The sequence below is a fragment of the Wyeomyia smithii genome, chromosome 3 (assembly GCF_029784165.1).
Source record: "Wyeomyia smithii strain HCP4-BCI-WySm-NY-G18 chromosome 3, ASM2978416v1, whole genome shotgun sequence".
Taxonomy (NCBI): domain Eukaryota; kingdom Metazoa; phylum Arthropoda; class Insecta; order Diptera; family Culicidae; genus Wyeomyia; species Wyeomyia smithii.
Genome location: NC_073696.1, coordinates 203,044,943 through 203,057,820, shown reverse-complemented (window position 1 = coordinate 203,057,820; position 12,878 = coordinate 203,044,943). Strand labels below are relative to the sequence as shown.

The window sequence follows — 12,878 nt, the reverse complement described above, 5'->3', positions numbered from 1 at the left end:
GTGTTGGCCGGAGAGTGCACGGAAGGCACTCGGGTGGATGCGTGTATGTTGTAGTGACATATTTCGCGCGGAGTGAGCTGCGGTATGAAAAAAAGAGAAAGACGTTCTTTCACATACACACATCAACATTTCTCAGCCAGAGCGCAGCGCAGGCACGGTTCAAGCACGGCGCAGTGTGAATGCATGAAAAGTCCCGGACGAGCCCGGTCCCGGCCCGGTCCCGGAACGGAAGCAGTGGGAATAGCCCTTTACACCACCCCCAACAATGCTAAATCTTGTCGAATAGCAGCACTCAACAAATACCTAGCGGCAAAAGCAACTCCTGGGGTAGGGTAGGTGAGGTCTCCTTCTTTTGGGTCTCCTCCAGTAGCCTACTGCACTGACTTGTGCTCACCCTTAAATATCGAATTATGGTTAACGTCAAAAAATTAGCGATAATATCGATGACCAGCATTTATCGATGTTATCGATAAGTATCGATAAGTTTCCCATCACTAAGATAGACTAAAAAGCACATTTCAAATTGCGAGGTCTATGATTCTGCCGACCGTGCTTGGGAAGCAATCATATAACGACCAATCAGAGGTCGAATTTTTCGTTTTGACAAGGCTTGACAATTTTCAATAATACAATAGTTTGAATCATTAAATTACAATTTTCTGCATTTGGGAAGAATCTTAGAAGATTTTCCAATCTATTGCTGCAAGAACGAAGGAGATTCACCGGAAACTAACCAATTTATTAGCATTTGAAATTGGACATATTTTTTTTCACTTTTTTTGGTTTTAGATTTTCATTTTACATCCCTATGTAACCGAGTATGTAGCCGAATTTCCTGAGAGACGTAGTTCTACGTCAAAACGTAAAACAAATGGGAGTCCAACTGTTTTCCTTGATATTAAAGTAGCCGAATCTTGTGAGGAAATTTGTAACCTTTTTGCAGACCACTTCTCTGGCGTGTTTAGTTTAGTGTTCAGTTGAAATAACAACGCTTTTGTTTACCGTAGAAGAGGTTCGCCCAGCAATTCAAAAACTAAAATCGTCTGTTGTAGCTGGGCCCGATGGTATACTATCCATTGTAACGCAGCTCTGTGCTGAGTCTATTCCAATTCCGCTGACTATCATTTTCAACGCGTCACTATCACGGGCGAAATTCCCGGAGATGTGGAAACAATCATTTTTGTTCCCTAGTCACAGAAAAGGGGACAAGCGTGATGTCGGCAAATACCAAGGGACCTACCACCTGCTCAACATGGTTTCTTTAAATGACGATCAATTGACACTAACCTCGCAGAATTATTATAACTTTGTTTCAAAGCAATGGAGGACGGAGATCACATTGATACAATCTACAGAGATCTTAAGGCTGCCTTCGATCGTGTTGACCATTAATTACTTCTAACTAAAATTGAGCGTTTAGGAGCCTCTCCTCACTTCGTTAAATGGCTGGGATCCTACTTGATGAATCGTAAGGTGAACATCAAACTTGGATCGACTTTCTCTTACAGCTTCGGAGTACCTTAGGGAAGCAACTTGGGGCTTTTACCGCACTCAATTTTCTTCAACGATGTCTGCATATATCGAACTCCTGGCTGTAAACTAGCGTATGCTGATGATCTTAGAATTTTCGTCATCGTCAAATTAGAAGATTGTATTGAACTACACTGCCGGTAACCGAAAGTCAGTCCCATCTGTAAAAATATGAAAACGAGAAAACAGCTTCGAAAGATATTTTATACACGTTCAGTTATCACTTATCTAACATGAAATATTTTAACAATATTCATGCTAAAATATAGTTTGCATACTAGCCTGCACTAATTGCGTTGTAAAAACCACTGAAATCATTGATTTAATGATAAAAACCTAGAGTGTGATTGACTTGCCGTTACATTCTACACCAAAGAGAAAAGTATCCGCAAGTCAGTCTCATTGTCATGTTGATGCTATAGTGCTTTTTGACGTGTTGTTATTCGTTGCCGTGAAAAACCGTCAATTCTTCGCAGTTCGGAAGTGTATGTTCATGTAAACAGTTTCAAAAATATCGGTGTTGGAAAATCTCATGATGCACGGAACCGATGAAAGCTCATCCGGTGAGGATTCGGATAAAGAAACTGCAGCCGGGACTGCAGTTGGTTCATCTGACAACAAATGTTAAGATGATCAAAATCCGTTTTGACGTTCGAGAATCACCTTTGGCGATATATTGAAACGTTTTCCTGGATTCTGATTGAAGTTTTTTCGATACTGAAGATTTTCCGGATAGATCCATGAAGAAGCCAACCAAGAAAAAAGTGGACTTGAACTCGTATTAGCAGGAAATTGCTGCACATACATTCATCACCATTTCAAACTAAAAAATAATCCCAATAATTGACAATCGTTACTAGATAACTTATTTTCATATTGAGGTTCATATCGAACTTCTCTTCTCCACTCCTCATCCATTTAATTTTTTCAATTGGGACTGACTTTCGGTTATTTGTCCTTTGGGACTGACTTGCGGTTACTTTTCATAATGGGACAATCCGACTTGGTATTGATTTCCACTTTTGTTGAACAAACCACTATTTTTTATCGGTACATCTGAAAATACACTTAATGATAGGCCAAAATTCGATGCTAACTCAAAATTGACAATATTACAGATGGGACTGACTTGCGGTTACCGGCAGTACAGCCACTGATTAGAATGTTCGATGAATGGTGCATGTGGAACTAACTAGTCATCAGTGTACAGAAATTCTGTGTTATATGCTCAACGAGAAAGAAATCTTCCATTGAGTGGGCTTATGAAATTAACGAATGCCTGGTCGTCAGAGTTGAGGTTGTACGAGAACTTAGAGTTTTATTGGACTCACATCTTTCGTTCAGGGATCATTACTCGAATATTATTGCTAAAGCAAACAGAAACGTAGGATTCACCACTAGAGTTGCCAAATTTTTCCGTGATCCCTGCCGCCTGCGATCACTGTTCTACGCCCTTGTTCGCTCGGTATTGGAAACCGCTTCAATCATTTGGAGCCCCTACATAAACCGGTGGACCACTAGAATCGAAGCTATACATTCGCGATTCTTAATATTTGCACTGGGGTTGCTTTTTTGGAGTAACCCAATGAACTTGCCACCCTATGAGGATCGATGCCGTCTCCTTGAAATGGAAACTCTGCAGTGTCGGTGATATTCGGCTAGAGCACTGGTAAAATTTACTCACCCAACCTTCTGTAGCAAATCAACCTGAATGTACCGGTAGTATCCTTAAGATCTAGTTACTGTCTAAGACTTTACTACGAACTAACTACGGGAATTCCTAGACAGGATTGCTTCTATAAAAAGGCTTATCCTATATCATGGGTAACACGGTGTAGAATAGTAGTTGTGGATTTTCTTCGTTTGATATGTTCAGAATTTCGTTATGGTTATTATATTCGATAGTTCTTTCTAAACATTTGAGTAGAAACAAGCTCAATACAGTCATGGCGAAAATAATAAATACACTATGTCCCCTCTTTTAAATGAATTCAATTTTTATTCCTCTCCAAGATTTTGGGATGTACCCTGTAGCGATAAAAATCTGCTTTAAAATATTTTCCAAATAATTGAAACCTCTTTGGAGTAAAAGAGAAAAGCCTTGATGCTACATTTCGATTCGGAACTCGACTTTCTGTTTTTTTTATACACAGATTTCGCAGTCAACTGTTTAGTGTACAGCTTCAGATTGTTTCAGTTTCATACATCCTGGAAAACGTATTCGAGTTAGATTTTATAGAACCTTTTCATCAGTTGTAATAAAATTACCATCATTATCATTCTTGATAAAGTAAATTTAAACATCCTTAGATTTTGTTATAACTTTATTAAGTCAGCTAGTTTCATTTACACTAAAACTGTTTGTGCAAAGGTTTTTCCAATCACGTCGTTCAAAGGATTTAAGAGCTTTCATACGAAAAGAGCCTGACAGGCTCATAAAAAGGATTCACTGCTTCTGTACGACGTCTAAGCCCTTCTGCAATTCTTGCGTGAAGCTAAACTATGCAAGTTTAGCATTCAGGCTTTTTTGTAAGCAGCCTCCATGATGAAAGATCTCTGCAGAACAGATTGATGTCTGTGTTTTTGGGATGCCTGAAACGAGTTACCTCTAAAAAATCACTCAAATGCTCAAAGAATATGAATCTATCATCAGCCAATGATTGTTCTTTAGATGCACCCCAATTATTAACATACATAATGAAGAATTATTTTTGCTAGGTCTAACACCTCCTAAAATTGTTATACATGCGGATCTGTCTTCAAGATATCAAAACTCTGAACTAATCCTCTTTGTCATCAATAACTTAACTTGTTAAACAATAAACGCAAAGCTTGAACTGATTTGTCTGAACGACGTTCGTTGCTTAGAATTCATCAAGGAAATAGTACTATGTCAAAAAAAAATGTGTTAGCTTATGTCACTCTGCCGGTAGTTTCCATTTTCTGATATGTGCCTTTCTATTGAAAGCAAAAATAGTAGACAGACTGTGGTTTAACCACGTGTACCGCGCCTCTACTGCACCTATGCTTTAGTCTGGTAAGAAGAGAAGTCGAAAAAGCTGTGTTTAATGCACTTCTTTTTGAGACCGTTGCGCTTTGATTCGATCGCTTGTCACCAAGTGTATGCCGATGCAGTTGAGAAAAGGTAAAGTTTGCTGCAGCCTGCTGTTTTTTTTCTAGAGATTTTCTTTGCAAGCTGATGATGGAGTTCACCTCTGGAGACAGGATGGGGCATATAATAAAACATTCCGTTTCGAATACAATTTAAATGCCTGGCAGAGTTGTATGTAGTTGTATCTTGAGCAAAAATTTTGCGATCCGGAATACTTGCATTAACATCCAAACAATCATTACAGTAGCAAAACAATAATACAATGGCCTTCAAAGCGATGTTGAGATCCCATTGTCCGATAGAAGGAATGTTTTTCTGTTTCAGCAAGTCCGGTATTAGTTTTCTGCTTTTGCAACCCACAGAAGGGTGATTCTTGAAGAGCTTGCAAAAGGGTCATTAGTACGGGGCTGTTATCTGGGTTGCAGCGGGAGTGAGGGAACACAATTGCTTCGTGTATTTGTGCATCCATGGTTTATTTGAAGCAAGCGATGAAATGAACGAATCTTGGGAAGAAGTGCATTAATTCAAGTTTTTTCTTCATTCTCTCTTTTCATACGCGTTCTACATCGATTCATGTTATGACGACGATATCCGCAACAACAACAACATCTACGTTCCTGATGTTTCCAACTCCTTTCGGACTACTGTAGGTTATGGCAAACTTGAATTTCCAACAGCCTCCGAGAAGTATACCAAGTAGTGCATCGTTGAGTGGGAGAGGAGGTACTGCGGGTGGCTTCGGTAGCTCATTATCGGGCCATGTCACACCAACGTCTGGTATGTTTCCAACTGCAGCAACGGGAGCAGGAAGCTTCGGAACGAGTCAACCACCTCATTCGCAACAGCAGCAGCAACAGCAACCGGGCCAGCAGGGGCAGCAATCGGCGGGTCAAGGCGGCCAGAATCAACCCCCGCAGCTGTCACCGAGTACCGCTAGTGCGAGAAACGGAGGAAACGGTGGCGGAGCGTCGAGTGGTGGTTCCAGCAGTGGTGGAAGCGTGGTTGGTGGAAGCAGTGCGAACCCAGCGACCTCTAGTGCTAGTACCAACGGTTCCCAGCAGCAGCTTTCTTCCTCGAACTCGTCGACGTCTAGTGGGGCGAACGCGAGGAATAGTTTGTTCGGTGGACAGCGGGGTTTCGCGGATCGAAGGCCAATGCCGGGACTCAGTGGAGCGACAATGGTAAGTTCTTATTTCTTACTTGTTTTTGAAGTTAGTCTCTTTTATTTTTGAAATTCTATTGTAAACGTCATTGAAAGGAAGAACAAAAGCTAGAATAACTGAACTGAAATGCGCATGTGTTTGAATTTTAGTGCTTTACAGTTGACTGTCAAGTAGGGTACAGACGTCAAATTATGTCCCCTAGAATATACGCATGAAATTCGCTCTAGCCATTCATATGAGGTTCAATTGTAAACTTTGTTGTTGTTGCATTAAGGGCGATTAGTTATAAAACTGATACCAGAAATCAAAAATAAGATCTCTAGCTTTACATAAAAAATATGTTCTGTATACATCTACTAAACTACGGTGACTTTTCGCGGCACTTTTCTTTTTGTGGAAATAATAAAGTTGCATTCGGGCACAAATCTCGACATGTTAGATGACGTGTAACAAAATGTAATGAGCAAATATGAGAAATATAAAACTACACTGCCTCGAAGGTTCTGCTAGAACATTTACGTTTGTTTGTGTGCCCATAATTAAATGATTACAATTTTGGAATTTCAAGGTTTCTTATCAAGGTCTGTCAAAAAGCGTAAGACAAATTAGGATCTTCGGTTAATGTAAAATTTCCTTCGGCAATATTCAACAATTGTAATTCACAGATATTAAAAGATCTACAGCGGGGGCCTAGTGTGGTTGGTAACGTCTCCGCCAACCACGCTCGACGCCTGGGTTCGAATCCCACCGCCGACATAGGTGTCGATGGTTGTGAGGTGGCGTGATCCACTCACAACCAACCCAACTGGTCTAGATTCAATCCTAGCCGACACCGGGAGATTTTCTGAGGCGAAAAATCTCTGGGATCACGCCTTCCATCGCATGAGGAAGTAAAGCCGTTGGCGCCGGTCCGTTAATAAACGGGTCGTGAGTTAGGGTCCTGGGTGTGGAGTCGCCTCCCTGGGCGTCGGTGATTGGCCACAACAGTGGCGGAACTAGACCGACGGAAAATAAGCGAGAATAAAAAAAAAAATTAAAAGATCTGAGATGATAATATTACGAAAAACAAGTCTAGGCTATTATCAGCTTAAGCTTTCATTTACTGCCTAGTAGGCAGCGGTGCATTAGAAATACCCACACTTGGAACTGTATATCAGCAAAACAGTATCAGTCATGATAATCTAGGTCCTGTGTTTACAATAATTGGATTCACTTACAATCATCTACAAAAACACGATTGATTACCACGATTAGTTCTCTATTTTTCAATTACATTGTAATGATTGCTTCTTTATAAAAAGAAATTTGCTCAAGAGGCTTAGAAACCACAGCAGCGGCTTTGATCTGTGTGTGTGTATCGAGCAATCGTAGGCTGCGAAAACGACAAATTCAGTTCCACTACGTAATACCAATTAACACTTTGTTCGTCATGCGTGTCCTGGTGCTGAATAAATAAACAAAAAATACGATTTGAGTAAGATTCGCGAGTTTAGTTAGCAAATGCGATTACCCGTAGTCGGTTGGGTAACGTGTCTGATACGGGAAGCAAAAAGGTGTCATATGAGCGAAGCAATTAAAGAATCAAGCCGCTAATGAGTTACCTGTTTTGGACGATATGCAGCGAAAGCTTTGCTAGTAGGGCTTCTTCGCGATTACTATCACATATATACGGGTTTCAGTTGAATGAAGATGCGTTTGACGTTGCGTTGTATTTGTTGAGAAACTGATTTTGGATGAAGCTGGGTCTTATCTGCAGGATAATCTCGTTTAAGTATGGTACATTTAAAAGAAGATTTTTGTTTATTTCAATATTTAAATTATTTTGATCAATGTAAAAATCATAAAAAACACGCGACTATAGCAAAATCCTATTTCTAGCGATGCTATTACAATCGTTAACGACCTTAGTCAGTAGTTCAACGAAAGCCTATATGAGCTTGCAGTTTATTATATCTAATCAACCAAGTTGTGCAAAACAGTCACTATCTCTTTAAAAAACTTGTATTAAAATTTGCCTAACCCTGTAAGTAGATATGTTTAAAACAGTCGAATTGTTAGTATAGTTGATTGTTATTACCGGCGACTGAAAAAAATGCTAAAATTAGCAAGCATAAAGATCTTTTTCTTGTGGCTTTTGACATCGTTGAGAAGTAGAATATACTTGACATTTCCCTTCTCTTAACACTCAGCTCATAACGCATGCCACGTATAACGCATTTTATTAGTTTTTGTTGTGCAAATAATGAAACACTAGAAATATAAAAAAATGGTAATGAAACACTAGAAATATAAGAAAAAAAATATAAAATTTGGGGTATCCTTAAATAAATAATCGGTATCCTAAAAAAAAAAATATATATAAAAATTGCAAAATGAAATTAGAAATGTTACCCTCCGTTCGGATGAGCACTCACATACATTTCTATAAAATATTTGTTTTTCATTATTTTCCCATCTTTTACGGTATTCTTTAAAGTAATAATCAACATTCCTGCTGACTTTCTTGAAATATTTGCGTCTGATCCTTGAATTATGTAAAAATATGTGAAAAACTATTTAAACCTGAGTAGAATAGTTAAAAAACGTGGCTCATTTCAAGATGGCTTGACAAAGTATTTTTTTTTTAAATTCTTTTAGCACCAATATTTAGTGGTTAATTTGTGGTTTCGAAATCCAATTTGTGGTAATTTGTAATCAAAAAACTGAGTCAAGCCATCTCTGAAAATGATTTCGCTTCAAATGAATCGGACAACGATGATATATACATCAATCGAAAGCTCTAAATTTGTGGTTCACGAAAATGTAGTTTTTGAAGGCATACTTCATAATGAAATAACTAAAAAACTATTATTAAAATTTTTGAACATTGTTTACCTCTTGTTGTCAACACCGACCGTACGCGGTCTGGTAGACCATCAAGAGCTAAGAGATCTAGAGCATATCGAAAACCGGTAAAGCTTTGTGTTCCCATAGTGGCAAGAGTGACAAAATCGAACTGTCCATGTCCGAAACTGCCTTATCATTTGACAATCCATATCGGGCTTATCCTTTGCTTACTGATCTGACTGTACCAACATCCTGTTAAAGATGAAGACGACCACAAGTAAGACGACGAATTAAAACTAAGCAGCGAGCAGCGCGTGGGTTAATTGAGTCTTTAATAATTTCTAAAATTACTTGAACATTTATAAAATTATTTACATATTCGGATCTATTACAAAACTAAAGTGGACTAAAATTGTAAGTCATATGCAATCATACCTTTTCCCCCTTTAAAATCAATAAAATATAAATTTATAGTTTCGAGCAAACTCTAACCTAAAAATAAAAGAGTTTCGACTTTGAAGACGTCCGAAATACAATTAGCTATTGTAATTAAATAAATTTCTTTTTGAGCGTCTTAGTAGAATGGAATTGAATATTGAGAATAGGTTATGTTTCCATTTAATTCTACTACAAAAAATCGAATACCCTCTAATCGAACACCGTCCGCAGATACGTATTTCGGCTGCTACATGCAACCATCATCAGTGCTTATGTGGACTGTCCACAATACTAATACTTTGTTTGAATTCTACTTTGTTTGAATTCTATCATCTACCTGCGCCATCTGCACGTAACGTTTTCCAATTCGTCATTTTCGTGTAGTGCGTATTGTTGGAGTAACGTAAAACAGATGATTTTTTCTCAGAAAGCTTTCGTGTAGCGTTGAGTGTGGTGAAACTAAAGATACTCAGAGGGAGAGATATGCGGTGAGCCAAACGAACCGTCAAAATTGGAGCCAAACAAACAAGAAAGGTAACACCACATTGAGAGGTATTGCAATCAGGTACAAAAAAGAACGTGTTTATTTCTATACGATTTTTTGTTCTATTGCCAATGAATGAATTAAGAATGCTGTGAGTGATTTTTACCCGGAGTTCAACAAACCTTGTGTATAGGTAACAAAATAAGTGAAGGTGTATAAAATTAAACAAAAACATAAAATATATCACCTTAACAGTTTTTGCGAAGCACTTCACTATTCTTAAGGACTTTCACCATCACCACCGATTATACAAGTCGAATATTAGTCGACATTGCGCTTTGAGAAGAGATCTGGCACCTCTGACATATGAAACCCAGTTGCCGAATTGGCGATTTTTTTTACCGCGAATCTCTTCCTCTGAGTATTTCTAGGTGAAACAGTATGTAAACAGCAGGGATACTATATGTGCAGATTTGCTGCGAAATGCAAATGTTGATCAATTAGCAGATATTTGTAGTTGACAAGCCTTCGTGTGTTTTACGTAAATTTCCTCAAAATAAGTGAAGTTTTTCGTAGACATGCGAGCGTAATTTTCTCGATCTTCGGTCGAATCATTTCCGGAAATGTAGTTTTGTCGTTTACCGATTGTTTGAAAAAAAAAAAAAACCTAAATTGTTACACCTAGGGGTGTGATCTGGTCTTTCTCATACAAAATCTATTATATGTTAAAATCCAGAGGCGTCTCGTCCACCTGTTCAACCTGTTCATAGGACAGGTAGACAATCCCAGAAAAAAGTGATTTTTTCACATTTGTAGAGTGGATGAAAAATCGTCGGAGTAATTTATTTGTAATTTCAATGTTATCCCGAACATCCTTGTTTTATTTTCTACATAGTGGAAATGTATGCACCGTGAAGAATCTAACCTGATGGGCTACATTTCAGACTACGCCATACAACTCACACGCAACGCAACCCACACGGCCACACGCAATAATGACTACCGTTTATTCAGACTTTTCACCTGAACTAACCGTCGTTCAACACTTCTCTGCACCTTCAAGTGCGGCAGGGTAGACGCAGTCATTCATGCTCACCACTACTAATGCGACGCCTCGCGTAAAAGTGACATTTTTGGTTCAAACTTTCTGCTGAACAAAACCGATGTCAGCGAGAGAAAACATTCATTACACACCTCCTCTCTTTAGTGTCTGGTAATCTGTTTCGTTATACCTTTCTGTTTCTTCTCTCGACGTCATTAAAATTTGAGAGAGACCACGTGGCCGCGAGAGTTCGCAGATCCATCTTCAGAGCTTTCGTAGTGCAATTGAAAAACGAGCAAATTCATTCATTATTTTTGTCAATGTGGTGGAATCCTTCCGTCGATGTATAGTTTCATTCAAACCTCTACACCCATTTTGTTCATTCGAAAACTTGAACCTCGCATAGTCCGCATAGTAAACGTTTGTCTTCCTACGCGCTGCTTTCTTTTTAGTTTAAAATTTCAACATCGTCAAAAGAAACGCTTTAGCATTGAACAAAGATAGGTTTTTTACTCATGCGAAAAGTTTAGAGGCAAATAGATCATAAACATAATTTCAATTATCGTTGGAAAAAACCTGAATGATACTGACATTGCATATCACAACGCCATCCGTCGAGCGAACTTTTCTAGTTCTTCGACGGATCCAGACTTATTTATGACTAAAACCGATCATTGAGAATCATGATGTGATAAATGTGGATAAAGATTTCCTCCATGAAATGATGCAGATATCATTATTCTACGAGAAAATTAACGGAAAACTCGCGGTCATAATAGACCGTAGAAATTCTTTGCCATATAGATAAATGTAGAGAGATAAAAGTTTTCGAAACTGTTATCACGATACTGTTGTATTAGTGTTGCAAATGTTGATTGAACAGGTAGCCCACTTGGTCACGCGTCGCCTCTGTTAAAATCTATTAACACATACGTTTTATCTCTTGGAATAAATTACAGCCTGATAATAATAAAGAACAATTTTTTGTTTCGATAAATATAATAATATTTTGGTAACCAACTACGCAACTGTATTCGACTGTTGGGTATTTTAGAAACCGGAATGATGCCTGAAGGTCGGGAATGGGCCTTAGAACTGTAGGGAATGGTTGAAATGCATGGTAAATGCCCGAAGGTGTGAGTCCTGACTAGAATTAAAATTCGATATTTTCTCGTCTCAGGAATATGCTACTACAACTACCCCCTGAATAATAAAACAAAAAAACTTTCAACGGCAGCGACAACTGTATGTCGTATATATGAACGACTGTCGATATGTTCTAGATAACCCACTAGCACTAACATCGGCAGGTGCCAGTACTATGCTCATCCAACGCCGCGTACGGTCGGTGTTGACAACAAGAGGTAAACAATGTTCAAAAATAAAAATAATAGTTTTTTAATTATTTTAATATGAAGTATGCCTACAAAAACTACATTTTCGTGAACCACAAATTAAGAGCTTTCGATTTATGGATATATCATCGTTGTCCGATTCATTTGAAGCGAAATCATTTTCAGAGATGGCTTGACTCAGTTTTCTGAAAATTTCTCAGAAATTACTCAACCACAAATTACCACAAATTGGATTTCGAAACCACAAATTAACCACTAAATATTGGTGCTAAAAGAATTAAAAAAACATACTTTGTCAAGCCATCTTGAAATGAGCAAAAACGTGAAGGTATACTTTTTCCCTAATAAGTGCTGCTTGTGGGTATATTGAACTTAACTAGAGTCTTGCCGAAATTGAATACGTTCTACTCAAGACAGATAATTCTATAACTTTTGCAAAACTGCTTCTGTGTTGTGGTCTGACGAATCTGCTTTACCTATCGTTTGAACATAGGTGTCGGACATAACAGTAATAAAATTGTAAATACTTACATGAAATAGTAGCCAATTACGTATTTGAACATCACTGACAGTATCATCAATTTGCTGCATCGCATTGCTGTTACGGCAGTAAAAGAAATAGTCATAGTTGGAAAACAATACCTATTTCAGCTTAAACAGCAGCTTTGGCACCATTGAGAATACATCTCTCCATTTTATACACATATTACCCTTTGCACTGACCCCTGCTTACCGATAATGATATGTAGGAACAAAAATGCTGTATGCTAATAATGCTACCGCATGCGTTTCGTCATTGCTCGCACAAAGCGGCAGTGGAAAGCAGCACCGGGGTAGTGCAACATACATCACAATATGAATGCTAAGAGCATCACTAACAACAAAAACAATTACTACTACTACTTATACACCTGCAGAAAAGTTGGAT

The 12,878-nt window shown here is 38.4% G+C and overlaps 1 protein-coding gene across 3 annotated transcripts in view; it reads left to right on the top strand.

The window, feature by feature from the left end:
* Positions 1-12,878, top strand: part of LOC129726924 (regulator of gene activity) — a 93,419-nt gene that overhangs the window by 28,844 nt on the left and 51,697 nt on the right. For all 3 annotated transcript variants that reach the window (XM_055684189.1, XM_055684187.1, XM_055684188.1), the window contains exon 3: positions 5,293-5,823. In XM_055684189.1, coding sequence (XP_055540164.1) covers positions 5,296-5,823 — 528 coding nt within the window. In that variant the 5' untranslated portion in view covers positions 5,293-5,295. The remainder of the gene's footprint in view (positions 1-5,292; positions 5,824-12,878) is intronic.